Genomic DNA, 19,772 nt, shown 5'->3' on the forward strand with positions numbered 1-19,772 from the left:
CTTTCTTTGCTAGGCTTAGATTCCTCTTGTATTGGTGAAATTTTTGTTCCAGCAGCTAAATTCAAAAAGGCCACTGATTTTCAAAAGGCCAGCAAATAGGTACCTGAACTCTGTAAACACAGCATGACTTACTATTCAGTAATACTAAATAATGACAACACATATGATCAAATATATATAATTTTAATTGAATATGTGCTATCATTTTATATACTCCAAGAATGTGAAATTTTATTCTTTAGTAAATGTGAAAAGGCAGTAAATCTGCTATTAACTCTATAAAGAAAACTAATTTGTATGAAAAAGATGGTGTAATATGTACAATGGAGAATCTGTTCGGGAGACTATGACCCTTAGTGTATGTTGCTTGTGGTACAGTTCAATATTCCGGACTGAGACCTGTACTAAAGAAACCAATCGCTGGGCTTCCCTGGTGGCGCAGGGGTTGAGAGTCCGCTGGCCGATGCAGGGGACACGGGTTCGTGCCCCAGTCCGGGAAGATCCCACATGCTGCGGAGCGGCTGGGCCCGTGAGCCATGGCCGCTGAGCCTGCGCGTCCGGAGCCTGTTGCCCCGCAACGGGAGAGGCCACAACAGTGAGAGGCCCGAGTACCACAAAAAAAAACAAAAGAAACCAATCGCTATAACATTGCTCATTTCACTCCCTTATATGGCATCTGCTTAGAATAGACTAAACAGATTCTTTCAGAATTAATGTGCAGATGTTTATATAGATGGAAACAGAAGTACTGTCATAGAGTAGACAGTTGTTTTCCAATTTGACAGCTAAAGAGCAAAGCCAATCAGATAAGTAGTAATCTTGTTTCTGATGAAACAGTAGGCACAACGGACACTGTGCCTTGCTAAGTGATTTCATGCATGCCAGAAAGAAACTATTTGTTTGAGTCACTGGGTCTCATTTTGTTGTTATGCTAGAAATCTTTCTCAAGAATCTGTCTGGATTAGGGGGTTCAATCGATAGAGAACGGACGTCTGCTCTGTTAGAGTGAGCAGAGGGAACCTTAATTCTGTTCTGAATAAGCACCTTGGGAAGCAAAAGAAGGCTGAGACCCTACTGAACATGAAAAACATGCAATGAAAGTAAGAAAACTCCATGGCTCCAGGTCAGCATGTGAGAGTCCAACAGGGAATCTGAGTCTTAGGAGTAGCTGCTCTGAGTACAGCTTCTAATTTTATCTAGTTAGAATCAAATGCAAAGGAGTGAATCTTTGCTTTCCAGCCCAGGAGGAAAAAAAAAAAAAAAATTCATCAAAAGAATGATGAACTGGGCTTCCCTGGTGGCACAGTGGTTGACAGTCCGCCTGCCGATGCAGGGGACACGCGTTCATGCCCCGGTCCGGGAAGATCCCACATGCCGCAGAGCGGCTGGGCCCGTGATCCATGGCCACTGAGCCTGCGCCTCCGGAGCCTGTGCTCCGCAACGGGAGAGGCCACAACAGTGAGAGGCCTGCGTACCGCAAAAAAAAAAAAAAGAAAAAAAAAAGAAAAAAAGAAGAATGATGAACTCATATAATATGGTGATGGGGAAAAAAGAAAGTCACCTTTGATATCTTGCTTTGCCTCAATAGTGACTTTGTGACAGAGTAAAATGCATGTATCATTCCTCATCAGAAGTTTTACATGTATAGTCTGCCATAAACTTAATATTTGAAGGAATTAGTACATAATGTAGAATATTTTTAGGTAGAGCTATATCCTAAATGACACTCAACTGTTGGAATTTATAATTTTACACGAAATCATAAATATCTGCAGTTTTTCTTAAGTATAACTTGCATTTTTCTGGACATGTGAAAATATACGCTCCATGTAGATAAGGTGAGCTACATGCCCACATATGAAGTCTCTGTGCCCCAGGATAACAAGGTCATTATGTGAAGCCTAACCTGAGTTATAAGTCTTGTTACAGAATCTTGCTTCTGCATCTCAGATGATGACTCAGTAATTCAGAACTAAAGCCCTACTCCCAGGATTCGGGATGCCTAAGTGTTGCTTCGCACATGCCACTCACTTATAAACTTTAAAAAATTTCATCACCTATTACTCGAATCTAAAGTTTAAATCCTGTACACTCTGTTTCAGAGTTCCCTACCATTTATCAGCATTTGAACTGCTCCTGTAGCCTTAAATTATTTTTCTTCCAATCAAATATTTCACTACTTGATTTTAATTAATTTATTTATTTTTGCTGTGTTGCGTCTTCATTTCTGTGCGAGGGCCTTCTCTAGTTGTGGCAAGCGGGGGCCACTCTTCATCACGGTGCATGGGTCTCTCACCATCGCAGCCTCTCTTGTGGAGCACAGGCTCCAGACGCGCAGGCTCAGTAGTTGTGGCTCACGGGCCCAGTTGCTCCACGCCACGTGGGATCCTCCCAGACCAGAGCTCGAACCCATGTCCCCTGCATTAGCAGGCAGATTCTCAACCACTGCGCCACCAGGGAAGCCCCAGTACTTGATTTTACAAACCTTTAAACTGGGCTATGTTTTGTTCTCAAATCCATTGTTTGTATGGTCTCACCTCTGCTCCTTAGCTCTCTCACCTGGAATGATTACCAGCCACCTCCTCACTTATTCCTTCAATCACTTCATTCAAGGAGTATTTAGTAAGGCTCTGTCATGCACAAGACTCTGTACTTGACTGAGAATATAAGATAGATAAAGAGCAGGTGTGATCTTACAAAGTTGACTATCTGTGTCTTCTTCCCTTGCGAATGCTAAGTTTCTTCAGGACAGGTGCCATATTATGTTTCCTACCTCTGTTTCTCTGCCTCTTCAAAAGCCTTGCCAAAGGTGATACTCAAGTCGATGTCTGTTTGAGAGGACAATGTCAGTACACAATTGAGAGCGTGGGAGGACAGGCGGCAGCAAGGTCACAGGTGTGACGTGAAGGGAGTACTATATTGGGGCATGGTTGGGCTGTAAGGTGAAGAGAGTTTCACTTTCCAGATACTATCAATTGTTGTATAATACTCCTAGTTGCAGAAAACTTAAAACTTATTGTTCTTGAATTCTCCAGATCCTCCCTACACACAATCATTCCCCAAACCCAATTTTTCTATACGTTCAATTGTGTCCCATTTCCAGCATTTCTTTCTCATTTCAATTATCATGATCCTTATTCCGGCATTCATTTCCTCATAGCTGAACCATGGCAGGCCCTCCAAATAGCTCCTCTGTGCCCTAGACTACTTTAGGTTAATCATCCTTCTAGGTAAAACTAAGGAGTTTGGCTGTAATCAGTAGGAACTTTTTAAAAAGGAGAGGTATAATTAGATTTGAATTTCAGAAAGACTTGTAGCCAGTAATGACAGAAAGAAGAGACAACTATAGGTGACTGCTGTCATAACAGGGCAAGTAATGATAAGAGCCTGACTTAACCTGGAGGACAGAAGAGGAAAGATTTGAGGGATGAACTCCAGAGGGAGAATCCATAGAACATTGAGATTGGTTAGATATGGGGAGAGTCAGCAAGGGGAAGGCAAAGATGCTAGTGGTCTGAACAACTAGGACAAAATGACAACAATCCCTGAAATGGGGAACCAAGAGGGTAAACAAGTTTGTAGAGAGGACTGTGAGTATAGTTTTGAACAAACAAGTTCAAAATTATAGATCCAAGTGTAGATCCAAGTGTAGATTTTCTGTGGCCTTTGCTATGTAGAAGGGGTACATGCAAAAGCCCCTAGCTTACTCAGCAACTGGTTCCCAGAACTTGTAGCACCTGGGAGAGTAATTTTCCCAAGCAGGGGCATGGGCAGACTGGGAAGAGTTCCCTGGGTAACCCTGGCTCATGCCCTCCAGTTGTCAGCTTTCTGCTGTGCTTTTCTTCCCACTCATCAGTTGTGGGACACTTCTACATCTCAAGGGTCAAGAAGACTAATTTGTTTGTCCTTTAGTCAGCATATTTTATAGATGTAAAGTTGAGACATTTAGACTAAAATATATGAGCACCACACCCTCTGTTCTAGGCAGGATGTCTAGCTTTAGGTGTATGTGTGTAGAAGAGAGCCCTTAGAGAAAAGTTAAAGTGGCAAAGTTACCTAATTAAGAAATAGTCATTTAATTTCTGTAGATTAATCTGCTAAAAATGAAAGCTTCCTAGCCTCTTCCCAAGAGAGACAGAAAGGCTTTTAATTTTTGAGGCCTAGAAACTTTTTCTATACCCCCAGGGGAAAATGAACAGATTTTGTTTTCCAAATGATAGACTTAGAGGAGATCTATTTGGATAGGATAAGAAGGTATGGGTTGAAGACTTTGTACTTCCAGAGCAAAGGGGTAGAGGAGGGTGGCCAGGATCAGTTAAAAAGATCATTTATTTCAAGTCTGGAAAGATGAAGGGCTATTGTACCAGCGGGACCTGCTCACACACTACATTCTGGAGGTGGAAGGACCTGAGAGGACCTGTGTGCTTTTAGAGGAAAGACACTGCATGACCTGGAGCCAAGATGCTGAGAAGTCTTAATGGAAGGGCTACTGAAAGAGGCAATTTGGTAACTTCCCAGAGTGCTAGTGCCTAAGAGAGAGCAGAGAACTTGGCTACACAGCAGCACTGCACAGTAGAAGATGCTCTGGTAAGGTCAACCACTAAAGGACAGAAAATCATGGCCAGTCCTGAACCACTCAAGACCTGCCATCGAGCAAAGGGAGAGACAGTCTCCCATGACCTTTTGCCTCAGTCTGTGTTCTAGTGATTGGCATTCCATTTTCCATAATTCTCAAACATGATGTGATTTAGAAAAGTAATGAGTTGAATGTAACTTTTCTTGTATTTGTTATGGATACACACACGTTTGAATCACGTATAAACACATTGATTTGTGTAGCTCTTCATCTATATATAATTCTGCAAGTACAAGGGATTATTCTATTATGACCAAAATTCCAGAAGTAACTTTTTGCAGTTTGTGTTGCAAAATACCACGAACCTACAACTTTGTCTAATATGTTATGAAACGTTCCAAGATTTTACTAGCTTGTTTGTTCTGAAACTAAGTTTCCTTCTTAAGTGAGCCAGAGGAACGTCCTGAATGATAACAAAGTGCTAAGCAAATTAAAATATATGTAACATATGACTTTGCATTTAAAGACGTGCCACATAACAGGAATATACAGTTAAAGGGGCATCTTAATACTTGATGATCATCATATAGATGATATGGGTGTCTTCATATTAAAAACAAATATGATTTATAAAATAGCAGTTGCTCTTTTCAAAATTGTTGGTGGAGAAAGACAAATACCATATGCTAACACGTATATATGGAATTTAAGAAAAAATAAAAAGGTCATGAAGAACCTAGGGGTAAGACAGGAATAAAGACACAGACCTACTAGAGAATGGACTTGAGGATATGGGGAGGGGGAAGGGTAAGCTGGGACAAAGTGAGAGAGTGGCATGGACATATATACACTACCAAACGTAAAATAGATAGCTAGTGGGAAGCAGCCGCATAGCACAGGGAGATCAGCTCCGCGCTTTGTGACCACCTAGAGGGGTGGGATAGGGAGAGTGGGAGGGAGGGAGACGCAAGAGGGAAGAGATATGGGAACATATGTATATGTATAACTGATTCACTTTGTTATAAAGCAGAAACTAACACACCATTGTAAGGCAATTATACTCCAATAAAGATGTAAAAAAAAATAAATTAAATAAATAAATAAAATTTAAAAATTGTTGGTGGATTGGTTACAGAAATAATAGAGTAAAGCAGAAAAAAAAATAGGAATTCACTAGGAGAACAAGAAGAAACCTGCATTCTAAACCAGTATATTTTATAATTTCAAGGAAAAACAGTCACAGTGTTTTCTATACTGGATAACAACACTCAACTGTCCTCTTTTCTCCATTGGTTAGAAAGAAGCTTGTCTCATATATTTTACAGATAAATCTCAAAGGAGAGATGGAATAAGCCCAAATGACCACTGTGACCACTGTGGAAAAGTCTTTCAAGGATGTGCCACTTGTCCATCTTGCTCTCATTTTCAGTCAAACATAGACAAACACCTGTTAACTAGATGACATTCCTAGCCTGACATACTACAACTTTAAGTTCCCCTTGTTAAAGGACACACTTGTTTCCATATCACATTTGAATGCATAAGAATATATATATAACTGTATTATTACATACTTTATAAAATATATTGCTTTTATAAAAAAATATCCCCCAAATATTTTTGATAGTGGTTTAATTGTCACTTTTTTCTATTTCTGCCTTCTCACATACTTCTTGTCTTTCAAGGCCCACCTTCCTTATGCCTTATTTTACAAAATTCCCTGAAGTCTTTAGGTAGATGTGATACCACCTTCCTCAGAAGTCCCATTATGTATTCACTTTATTTATCCAAGAATCTACTTATTCATGAAGAAATCTGCCACTTGCCTTACATGGTTTTATGTGTTTGTCTTACATATAAAATACAAGTAAGAAATGCTTATTATTTATCATAACTTATTTTTGTAAATAATTGAAGTTTGCATAGCTAATGAAAACCTAGGTTCATTTAAACTAATTCTTAAAGGATGATTACAACAGAGCAGAGTCTATTCTCTTGAAATTTCAAATTTGAAGGTAAAATTTCTGCACATATTATAAAGACTCAAAAGTGCTTGTATAGTTTTGATTTGACCTCAGGCATAAAGAACTTTGTTTTGGCTTTCCCCAAATATATTCTGGAAGGGCTTGGATTAGGACTTAAATCATTTTTAAACACCATGAATAACTATGATTTGTATGTAAGAGCACTCTGGGTAGTTGTATTATTTCCTTTCCTATTGATAATTCTACCTTGTCACAAGACTAACATATATTTTATAAGACTGTAAAGTCAAGCACTGTACATTAATTTATATTCTAGATATCAATTATAGACCTATAAGTGGACTAAGGAAAGTAGCCTACTGTTCTCTCTCACCGTTTCTATTATATAAGATTGGGATCTTAAACAACAAACTCAACATATATTTTGCACATCACACTTCAACAAAGATTCCTGTGGATATTTCTTATCATATCTACTCTCCTGGGCGGGTGGGGTTTGGGAGCAAGGGCTGAGGATGGAAGTAGGTGGTGGTCCCAGGCCATAGAGCACAGAGCCAAAGTAAGCCAGAGGCTTAGGTGGAGATGAAAAGCAAGGGGCAATGAGTAACTGCTGCTCTTGATAAGTGGAATCAAGGGTAAGAAGAAGCAAGGAAGGCTCTGCAGCATTAATCTTAGCAGGTTGTCAGAGAGCAAAGCCAGGATTCTCCCAAAAGTGTGGACAATGAAATCTAGCCAATTTAAACTTTTAAACAATTGCATTTTCAACTTTGTTTGGTAGGACTGGTTTGTTCTACACAAAAATCCAGATACAGTAAGAGTGATGAGGAGACAGTATGTCTTTAGCCACTATTTGATTTTAGAATCGTCTCGCTCACTTTCTTTTCTTGTTGTGTGTACTGAGGTACCATAATAAGGAAACTCGGTATTTGTTGAAAGGAATGAAATAATTTCTCTCCTAGAGGCTTCTAAGATGCATTTATTGTTATATATTTTCCATCTCCTACTTGCAGGCAAACAAAGGTGACCCAGACACTTTGTGATTCAGTGCTGGAATAAGCTTGGCTCAGAGGAGACTCTATTTGTGGAGATACCACTGCCCTTTGCATGCATCTAAATGCCTCCACTGATATCCTCCTACCTTAGCATTTAGAACTGACTTTACTTTCTCTACCACATTATAACGTACTATTCACTTATAATGAATTGATTTATTACAGATTTGTATTAATTTTGTACTCACTTATAAACAGGTATACTTTGCGGTTAAAAACAAGGTGTATCCAATGAAGCATAAGTTCATTCAATGAGTGACTGTGCTCGCCTTTGAGATTACACCAATGAAAAACCATACAATCTGGCCTTCGAACCTCACAATCTGACACAACAAAGATGATCCACATAAGTAGTTTTCTTGACTAAAGAACTCATTGGACATATCAATAGAACTAAACTTCATTTAGTTTGCTGATGAAGACTCAAGTGGGTGATGTTATATTTTATCCAAAGACATGTTTATGATTGCAGTAACAAATTAAGTTACTGTAAAGTTTTGGTCAACATGGTTTCCCACGGCACATCTCTTCAAGCAAAGGAAACCTGGATATGTCGTTTCAACGACTCATTCATGAGATGACAAGACTCCCTAAATTCGTGGTCCCTTTCAGTTTTACTCTAAGCTTGTAGAAAACACTAAGACTAATTCACTCTTCATATTTACTCAACAGAATTTTATTTTTACTTATCTTTATTCCCTAATTCAAGTATAAATTGTATATCCTCTTATCCTGGGTTTGACAGAGCCCAGCTTTGTTACTGTTTGGAAATAGTGTGCAAATTCTCTATTTATACTGATGTTTATGTTTTGGCAATGGAAGGAGATAGTAACTGAAGACATTTAGATTTATTTGTGTCAGATAGAATTTACTGGTTCTTTGGTATGTTAAATTATGATAATAATTTAAAATAACCTACAAATCTAAAGGAGTCATTCTTTTAAAAATATACCAAATGTAATTTTCTAAACATTATTTTACCTTCTCAACTAGCCACTCTCCAATTATAAAGGAGGGTGATAATGTGCCACAGGCAGGCTGCCTCGCTCCTGTTAAGTGCACTTTATGATCCAGGCTTAAAATAATTATATATGTATTATTTATACATATCCACAGGACACTGTCCTTCCATCACTCCGATTGTTTGTTACTACTGCTTCACTCATTATTTTGTTTACATTTTATAGACCAATTGCACATGTAAATTCTCATTTAAATTAAATTACATTATTTATTTAATTTTGGTTAGAACAATCTACTTTTTGAGGGTCAGAAGGTACCAGTAAATGCAAAGAGCACATCAAATTCTGTAGCAAATTCCATTTTAACTAATGCTTCTGTTTTGTGCTTGTTACGTATCCTGACTCTCATGCCAGTTTTTCCAAGCTTGGTCTCCACATACTATTCTGTGTGTATTTATCCTAGCAGCCTTCCCATTTCCAAACTAATGAAAGAACTGTCTCAAATTGCTAGTGCCACCTATTAGCAGAAGCATAGAACTGCAAATCATGGTAGTTCCTTTAAACAGCACCTTAGAAGTCATGAAGGGTAAAATCCATCCCAAGATTCACACTGGTTCTAACTTATGTTTACAACTGCTGGTCTTTTTAAAATCAGCTTTCACCGCATGAACTAAGACACTGTCATGAGTTTTGGAGATTTTACTTACAGCTTTGTATTAATGGATCATTTTATCATAGGTTTTTATTTTCATGAAGGTTTGATAAGTGCAATGTCTTCATCAATTAATATGTAACTCTCTATGCTATAATATCATGACTTTGTAAATGAATGTTATAGATAATGATCAATTAAAAATTTATTTCAGTACTGGAAGAATTTTAAAAACTCAAGTGTAAATTCTATTTAAAATAGTCCTGACTTTAGATTTTACAGTTCTCCAAAACGATGTAAAGGTGTGTGTGATATTTTGATCTTGGGAACTGTGATACGTAGGTGTACCACTGAAGTTTAAATGAGAGAAACTGGGATAAGAAGTTAAACCACATACTTCCTTACAGCTGACTTTAAGTTCTTGATAACTTTATAAGTTACTTAAAGCTCACATCTCAAATACAATTATATAGTCACACTAAATAGAAATACATTATGCTATGCTACCAACACTTTAACTTTTATTTTGTTACTAGGAAAATATGCAATCATACTGATGGATTCCAATGAAATTTATTCCTGAAAAATCCTTTAATAGCATTAATTCTTCAATATAGAATTTAAATATAATAGACTGAAAATCACAACATATTTTTAAATCATGTTTGATTGATATATGATAATGAAAAAAGAAAACAAAGAAAAATTAGTTATCACAGATCTATACCTCTATTTAGTTGCCTAAATATTTAGGCATTTCATATCACTGACAAGAGTGGAGTCTAGGAAATAATATATATGAAGAGAAATAACCTAAAAAAGTTAGAATTGGAAAATTCATCTCTTCAGTATTCAGGTTTCCTTAAGCTATTAAAGACTGCACATCATTATCAAAAGTTGGTGAGTTATCTTACATGGGGTGGTTTTGTGGTCTCAGTCATTTTCTTACTTGCCAAAGTCTGCACTGATAAGTTATTATTTCAAAGGCCAATCTCGCTGGCAGCTCCAAACAGAGAAGCCTCAAACTGGAGACTTTCACTAGCTCTCATTTGATCTGATCCGCACTGGATCGCAAGATGTGATACTGTGCATTTCGTTTTATATTGTTTTTTATTATTTTGCCTGGATATACTTGTCGAGTAGATAAATAAAAAGTTCTAGTTTTCAGCGTGCTCAAATTGAAGACTTCAGAACCAAAATATGATTTTTAAAGTTAAAAGAATTTGGGAAGAAAAGGCCATACTAAATAAGAATCAGCAAATAAGAGATCTGATGCCATATATGCAGTGACTACTGGAGATAAAGTATTGCAAAGAATTTATAATGTCTTTGCTCTGTGAAAATATACATGTTACTACCCTACTCTTCAAAGACACATTCCATTTTAGCTATGAGATTTCCAGTATAAGACAAATTCCATTTTATATTATTACTTGAATACTTGAGATATTCATGAAGACTTTTCATGAGACTCAAAAGATCATGCCTGGGGCTTCCCTGGTGGCGCAGTGTTTAAGAATCTGCCTGCCAATGCAGGGAACACGAGTTCAAGCCCTGGTCCGGGAAGATCCCACATGCCGTGGAGCAACTAAGCCCGTGCGCCACAACTACTGAGACTGCTCTCTAGAGCCTGCGAGCCACAACTACTGAGCCTGCATGCCACAACTACTGAAGCCCGTGCGCCTAGAGCCCGTAATCTGCAACAAGAGAAGCCACCGCAATGAGAAGCCCGCGCACCACAACAAAGAATAGTCCCTGCTCGCTGCAACTAGAGGAAGCCCGCGCAAAGTAGCAAAGACCCAACGCAGCCAAAGATAAAAAAATAAATATTAAAAAAAAAGATCACGTGTGCTATAATATACATATGTAATTTAACACATGACTATCTTCAAAACCAATAACAATTTTATTTGTAAAGTATTTTATTATAATTTACCACGTGTAGATTGCCAAGATTGTTTTTATTAACTCTAAAATATTAACATAAATTTTGTCCTTCATGTATATTCACCTATTCATATATGTGTACACATATATGTATGAATATGTAAATATATGCCTGTGCTTTGGCAGACTAATGAAAATCCCAGAAAAGTCAACAAGTTTAATTAGTAAATCATTATTCATACAAATTAAATTTTGAAGTGGTCATAATATATTGAATAATGGCAAATAAAAAAGGTTTTGCAAGTTTTAATTCATAATTTTTAATTAAACATTATCATCTCTCAAAAAGATATGTCTGAGAATTTTGATTTAACTAATAATCTCATTCTTACAATAATTAAACAATTTGACTCTGGAAAAAAAACAAAACAAAAAAACCTTTACAAAGTATGAAAAGAAAGCCTCTGAAATGTCTACCGTTTATTTAAGGGCTATTTACTAAGTCCTCCCTATGAAGGTAAAGTTAAAGGCACTGATATAATCTTTGGATTCACATGATCACCGTCACATTCAGACTTGCATGTGTCTTTGATTTCTACTAAAACTGAAGCACACAATGTCCTGGAAAAGCTCATTACACTGAGTGATGGAATGTTTGCCATTTGTTTAAAACCCCAGACCTAATTTATTTCCTTGTGATTTCCATACGTTTTTCTGAAGTCTTCATTGTACCACACATTCCAAAAGGAAGATTTTATGATAATCTGGTATTTCATGAGAAAAGTGAAATTTGACTAGTTTCGTAGGGCAAATAAACAGTTATTCATCAATTTTAAAAAGAAGCATTATAACATCTAGCTATATTACATGAATTTAAGGAAGGGAAAAGTATCTCTGAGTGAATGTTTCTTGAGGATAATTTGTATGTGACTGCTGAGATTTACAGAGTTCTCACATTTGCTTCCCCCGCAAGGATTCTAAATCAGATTGGTTCAGAGGAAAAGCCAGCCTACCCCATTTTTCTAATATTATCACTTCTCCAGATGGTCCTGAAAACATCTATTTAATTCCTGTTCCTAGAAAGTAAAGAGGTACCTTATTAGATATATATGTATATCCACTACAAAGGCTGCCTTCTTGTTCTTACTTCTCTTTCTTTCTCATTTAACATATCAAATCTCTTTTATCTCCTACCAGGCAAAATGACAAGTAGAAAGTAAGCACAGTGATTGCCTGAAACTTCGTCCTGGCAACCTGAGAAATGAGAGGGTTAATGGTGGATCTTTGAAAACAAGTGACCATGGGAAATTAGGGTTGGCAGGGATTTAACTCTTCATGAATCATGCTGGAATATTTTTAAGGGCAAAGCAGTGGATGTTTTAACCGTGTTTGACATCTAATTAAGGAGGAAAAAGAAGTAGCTAAAAAAAAAAAAATCTCTATTACAGCTTAGAAACAAAGTACTGACAATTGGCTACCAGGCAGTTGCTTTGGAAAAACAAGTATACATGTAGAGACAAAAAGGTAATGACAGACCAATAAAAGGGCAGAAGAAAAATTGCTTGGGCCATCCCTATTATTCTTTTTGGTGTTGTTCATTTCACAGCTTGTTTTACCAAATTGCCAAGCTCTAGGTATATCAATAGAATTGTTATGTAGCTGTAGGGCAGTTTTTGGTTTAAAGGAAAGCAGAATAATTCTAATGGATACCATTGCTAAAAAGAGCTCATAGAGACAGTTTCAAATATATACATCTTGTCAATATATACAACTCACTTCATTAGACAAGTTTAAAGTATTTGTATATAACAAAGGGCTATTCTAATTAAATGCTATCTTTTAATATGTATAAAGAACTGGTGCCTTTTCTATTAATGGAGAGTAATCCATTACCATGGAAATAAAATTCTTGCAAAATAAATAAGAATAATTCTCAGTTCCTACTAATTTTGCAATTTATTTAGCACTTAGTCAAGTATCTCCAAATATAGATTTTTAAAATGCATGTCATGTTTCAAACTTACTCCAAAATTATAGCATATAGCTATTCACATCTTCAGGAAGTAAACTCGTACGTAAAACTTACTCATGAGGAATATAAACTTGAAGAAAGTGGACGATTAACCTAAGAATCATTGGATGAAATACTCTCAAAGAGTAAAAATAGAAAACAAAAACTGATGAAAACACAGATACCATAATATCATACACTAGGAAAATAATTTAAAGACAGTTACTATATAAAGACACAATTGGGATTTAATTAAATATTTAATGGGTGCCTTTTGATTATTTTTAAAAACCTTATATGAGTACAGTTGCAATTCTGCTTGCTAATGGTTAAAATTCATTCTCATTTTAATAACCAAAAAATTATACCAAAAATAAATATATTTTCCAATTCAATGTATTTTATCTAAGTATTAAATACAAACAAACACATTTAGTAGGTGTTTAATTTTCTAATCCAAAGTGTGAAAAATTACATCTGTCTTTCCTATTTTGTGGTTCTCATTCACACTAGAGTACTCAGAAAGAGATGTTCCCCATCATGTGAAAATTAAAGAATATCTTTTCTGGCATAAGAGCAATGTATAGTAGACAGACATCTCTACAGATAGATGCAATAATTTTCTTTCACATCATAGGCTAAAAACGAAATATAATTGAAGCTTCTTATTGCCCCACCCCCAACTGTAGAAATTTGAGAATCATAAGAAAGCAACACCCTAGGGAGTAAAACTACTTGAGTTAAAACAGTTTAATCTTCAACTCCATTTTAATAATACCTCAGTTATATAAATATTCTCTTCCATTAAAAGTTATATATACCATGTTGGAATCCATATTAGCATGATATTATACATCTATCTATAAAATCTATCTAAACAAATATAGAACAAATATTTTCTTTAAAATCCTCATTAAAAAACAAGCATACACATTAAGATGTAACCAGACCGATCATGTGATAAGGCTTTTTTTTTTCTTCTTAAATTTATACTTTTTTTGAAAAGAAGTTCACACAGCTAGCTGTACAACTAGCAAGTAGTATCTCTTCAGTTCTCACTGAAGTACATATAGAATCAAATAACATTACATTTCAAAGGCTTTAGCTTTGCACCAATTAGCCAAATACACAGTCTTTTGTACAATCATAACACACTGTGGAAAAACTAGTCTGTTCTCTCCAGTTTATATTCTCTTGGCAAACCATGATCTACTGCTTATGTTAAGCATCTGATTGTCAGATCTGAACAAACTGAATATTCATGATGACAATTAACCATTTACTGTCTAAAACTAAGAAAATACAATGCATCATAATAATTATTATAGGTGAGGCACTCACATCTACAAAGAGACCATTGTTGCAATAGTGGTTTTTAAAAATATTTTAATAGGAGTAGAGTCAGAAGAATTATCAGGATATATGATCACATATATAGATCAGCATTTACCAGGCATTCAGCTTCTCTCTGCAAATGTGATTAAATGTTCTTTGTTTGCATTTAAATTGTCATATATCCAACAGAAGCCATGCTTTTATAAAAAAAGTGTTTCAATCATCTCCAAAAGACACACACGATCACAAATGTTTCCCAGGTTAAACTAAAGGTTTTACGGTTTAGGTTGGGAGGGAGTTCAAGGAATGAAAAGGCAGGGGGCAGGGAGGCATTAGAAAGCTAGTCAAATAAAAGGAAAAGAAAAACTTACCTTTGTAGGATAATTTCAGCCTTGGCACATTGTTCTTCCCATTTTGATAGTTTGCTCTTGCTGTAAGTACTACTCCCCAGAAAAGACAGACAATCCTAGCGAACCAGCCCATGCTGCAGGCACTGTGGGTCCTATGCTGCTTCAGTCTCGGGTCCTGTATTGTGCGGCCACAGAAGTTCAAACAATCTGGAAACTGGAGGTAACAGGTGATTTAGGTCAGTTTCATTCATAAATGCAGACAATCAAGACCTCCAGGCAACACTAACACCTCTTCTTCTGTAACAGTCACTGAAGCCCAGAAACTTCAAACCCTCCAAAAAAAAAAAAAAAAATCGAGCCAGGCACCGGATAATGAGGCACAACTGTTGTGTGGAAAGAAAAAAAAATCAACAACGGCTGCAGCAGTGGTGCTTAAGAAGCAGTTCCTTTTATCTAGACTCTTCTGATAGCTGGCGGACTCTAATCCTGCTGCCTGCTTCATTCGGCTCCGGGGAAGCAGAATGAAAGGGGAACAGAGAGAGAGAGAGAGAGAGAGAGAGAGAGAGAGAGAGAGAGAGAGAGAAACCGTGAGCAGCGCGGACTTTTCCTGTACACATGTAGGGAGAGATGACACAAGATCCCACAGACAGGTTTTCCCAACACTCACTAGACTGGCTGACAATGGGAGAACAGGCGAGCTCAGCCCACTCCCCTTCCCTCCTGTCACACAACACATGCAAAAAACATCTCGTAGAGATTAGAGCCGGGAGCAGAACACTCCAACGTGCCTGTGAAAGGCATGTAGCTATAAATTTACTTCCCAAGGCAAGCGTTGTTTTATAGCCATTTTTAGGTGCAATTTTGATGAAAAAATTCTGAATTCTGCTACCTACATAATTTCCAACTCATGCTCATTATATAATTCTGCTTGGACTTGTGTGTTGTATGTTATACGTATGTTTATGCCTATATACGTATATGGATATGCATATCTATGTCTGTCCTTTTCATCAATATAACTTTAACCACTGGAGGTTTTAAAATCTTGTTAGCAATCATTCCCTCCTCCCAAGAAACCCCCTTGGATCAACCACCCCCTTCCCCCGCCCCACTGCAATTTCAGCGAAGAAATTCCTAGTAAAGCCCATTTCAACAATCAGCTCAAGACAAATATAGGTCCACTGAGAATTATAAATTACAACAGGGGATTCTCAAAAGGACACTCAGCATTTAAAAACATGTATGGTTTTCCAGCTCCTGGAATGGTCTGGCTAACATTTTTAGTGCATCACATCTCATTAATTAAAGCCACTTCCCTAGTTTTGGTTTAAAGGGCAGAGGAAGATGACAAAGTTCACAGAAGTCCCTGCTGGGTGTCAAGGACCAACATAAAGAGAATATCTCTGCGTCTTCATGAGCTGGTGAAGGGTTACTAAATTTTCTGTGGACATATATGCATGTATTCAGGCAGTCATACAAACACCATTAATTCTTTTCTAAACAGGCATGTTGCCTGAGGTGTTTAAATTTCCTTTCGTATTTTCTTTCAATTTTTCTCAAAGCTGATATCCTTATGGTTTTGTTTTGTTTTGTTTTGTTTTGAGGAAGGGCGTATGAAGATCAACAGGACAGAACTTTCCCTTCTTTATTCCCCAACTCTCTCTACTCTGCACCCTCCCCCCAACCCCACATACAGCACACGTTAGAAATTTGGAGGAGAGAGCTCTATTTCGGTAATATGGAAATTTCTTGGCTGAAAGGAAAGGGTGAGTCTTACAATTAAAAACAAAAACACTTATTGAAAGTGGTTTAGTATTCTTATAAAAAATGACCTAAGCATTGTCACTACAGCTTTCATTACTTAATGTCTATAGACCAATAGAGAAAGAGCAACTCCCTCTGTCCCTCTCTCCCGCCCTCTCTCCCTCTGTGTGTGTGTGCGTGTGTGTGCGTGTGTTTGTGTAAGTGTAGGTGGACGAGGAGGAAGAGAATGAAGAGGATTTAAAGGGGCGAGAATGGGGGAGGGGGAGCAGGGATTCTCTTTCTACTTCACTAGATTGATTCATCAAACAGACCCTATTGTATTTGTCAGTTTCCGCCAGCCTATTGATCAGTCAGTATTGTTAAGAAAATAAAATCCAAAAATAATGTTGATTTTACTGATTCCCACACTTGTTATCCTGAGCACTTTTCACGCTCTAGGCAATGGATTAAGGCTGCAAATGACAAGAGGCTTGTCTGTCTTCCATGGATTACTCTCTATAGACATTCATTCTGCAGAGGAATTCATGTCACTTTGGGATTATTTAGAAGACTGGACTAACGAATTATCCTATTGAAATACCACATATGGTTAAATACTTTAAATACTTGTACCATTTTCATTAATATATATTGTAAATATCTATTTTTCTCCAGCTCTTGTTACCTAGACTAGCAGAGCAAGTTTATATTTGTCAAAACTAAACAGGATAAGCAAATTTAGAAATGTATCCATTTCACTTGCGTAATGTCTAATCCTGAAACATTTTGATGTTGTCCAGGAAAAATAAAAGGTTGTAGGTAAAATTCAGATAAAAGAGGGTCAGAATTGACTCCATGGAGAAGAAAGACATTCAATCTGGAGTCTGAACCACAAAATCATGACAGAATTACTTTATTTTGTAAAATAAATAACTTAATGTTGAAGCCTGGAAGTTGGTAGCACTGACACCCCATGTTTATATGCACACAAATTTTTTAAAAACTTTAATGTACTTATTTAACATTTTTCTTACCCTCTAAAATTTTTATGATCTTTGGGTCTTTTCAAACAATTGAAAGTTTAATGAATTCACATTTATATTTACTTATCTGTAATTTTTTTAATTAAAAAATGTGAGAATAGGAAATTTTTTATGTAAGCATAACTGTTCTAGACTGATTAAATTATAAAATAGTAGAAAAGTGTGACCACAGATAGAATTTTTTTAATTGTGGAAGGAAAGAAAGAGGGGGGGAAGAGAGGAAGGAAGGAAGGGGGAAGGAAGGAAGGAACTACCTCCTGAAAAATACTTACCAAAGTATTTGTAATATTGTATTTCTACTGCTTTCTCAATTGACTTTGGTCAGGGTTAAATAAAGTTACTTTCAATGTTTTTCTTATAACACCCAAACATGTGAGGGATGACCGAGGTTAAACCTATTTCTGAATTGAGGTAGCTGCAAAGTTGAGGTGGACTTGGGTGGATGTCATCAGAATCTATCAAAATCTGCATGTGTGAAATGTGAATTTTGATTCACCTCCCAAGGAACATTGCTCCCTACTCTGAATCTGTGACCTCAGCCCTGACACGGTCAAGCCTCCTGTATTTGCCACATTAACCATTGATTTTACTGCATCATTTACGTTTTTAAAAGTCATACATAGTATATTGACCTTTTAACGTTGAGTTTTTTTAAGGTACAAGTGAAAAATCTTATTTTGTTTCTCTTAAAGCAGTATCTCTATTTTCAATTATTTTCTAACCCACGATCTACATCATATGCTATAATTTACTTGCAACTGAGTTTATAATATCTTCTTAAATTTCAAGTTTTCAGATGTGATTAAGTCCTGCTACAGAGTCAAATTTAAGCAGGTGTTTAATATGATGATCATGCTGTTGTATATATTTCTGTCAAATAAATCAGTAGTTTTTAACCTCACCCCACTCCATATTGAGATGGATTACGGAGACTTCCAAGTATAAAACTCTTGACAGGCAGTTTTCTGGGTGGCGTGCTTGATTTTCTAGAGAAACAACTCTTCCAACTTCACAACACTTTGGTTAACTCTTCTTTTTCAGTTAAGACCAGTACAGTCAAAGAAGACAGATGTTAAAGCAATTCTCCATTGGAAATGTATTTTTGATTTTTCATATGTTAGCTAAAACTAATGTGTACATTTTTAAAATGTACACTTTCTATAATTTGTTATTTATTAATGAAACAAACTGGGATGGCAATAAACATTGCAGTTTAATAGCAGAAATTGTTCTAATTTGTGAGATGGTATTCCAAGTGCTTCCCCAGGTTATAGACAGCCTGAAACTTTCTGTGAGTGGTAGGTAAAAACACTTGCTATATTTGTGCATAAAAGAATATAAGGAGAAACAGCTTAGATATATTTAAGAGACTGAGTGGATTAAGTGTACTTGATGCTATGGTGCACTTCATTAAACATACCTGCCTCTCCCTGCAATCCCGCTCCACCCACCATTTCACTATGGTTAGATAAACACCCCCAAAGGGTGTACCAGCCACAAAAGTAGAGGACCTCTTTAAGAGAAATTATGAAGTTAAGAATTTCAAAAGGAGTTGGTTAACCAGCTCTCCTAACAAAAAACACCAAGAAGGAAACCAATACTAAAAAACAAACACAAATTTCCGTACTCTTCCCAAGGTGTTATTCAATTGAGTCATGTAAAAAAATATATATTAGTTTCCATTCAACATCTGCTATCTCCCTTTTTTTCCTTCAAGAGAATGCTTCATTAGTATATGAGAAAGACCTATGATCAACAGAATTACAGCAAATATCAGATTAGAACATTTGCCCTTGCTCTGACATCTCATGCTGGAAATTCATTTTTAATGAGGGTTTTTCTGGTACAGGGAAGTTGAATTATTATTTTTTTTTCTAAAAAAGAATTGTGTGGGTGAAAACATTCTTTAGAAGATCAAAAGACATCTTATTAATTGGGAAAACTAAATAGTTGATGTATTATTCATTCTAGCCAAAAAATGGTAGTTATTTAAGAATTACTGCCGTAGTCGCTGAGAATGGGGGGCTTGGTGGCAGCAGGTTAAAAGCAATATTTAAGAAATTAGGTTAAACTTTTTTAAAAATCTGACCCCTGTGAATGCTTTTGGGGCAAGCAACGTGTGAAAGCATGAGTTGAGAGGAAGGATTGGTACAAGGCAGAAGGAATTCAATCTCTA

The 19,772-nt window shown here is 36.5% G+C and overlaps 1 protein-coding gene across 13 annotated transcripts in view; it reads right to left on the bottom strand.

The window, feature by feature from the left end:
- Positions 1-19,772, bottom strand: part of SEMA3A (semaphorin 3A) — an 859,827-nt gene that overhangs the window by 274,266 nt on the left and 565,789 nt on the right. For all 13 annotated transcript variants that reach the window (XR_013829775.1, XR_013829776.1, XR_013829777.1 and 10 more), the window contains one exon: positions 14,832-15,024. Coding sequence is in view for 7 of the 13 variants with exons in the window: in XM_079931561.1 (XP_079787687.1) it covers positions 14,832-14,943 (112 nt within the window). In the remaining 6 variants the exon portion in view is untranslated. The remainder of the gene's footprint in view (positions 1-14,831; positions 15,025-19,772) is intronic.

This window comes from Stenella coeruleoalba (assembly GCF_951394435.1).
Source record: "Stenella coeruleoalba genome assembly, chromosome: 9".
NCBI classification, from domain to species: domain Eukaryota; kingdom Metazoa; phylum Chordata; class Mammalia; order Artiodactyla; family Delphinidae; genus Stenella; species Stenella coeruleoalba.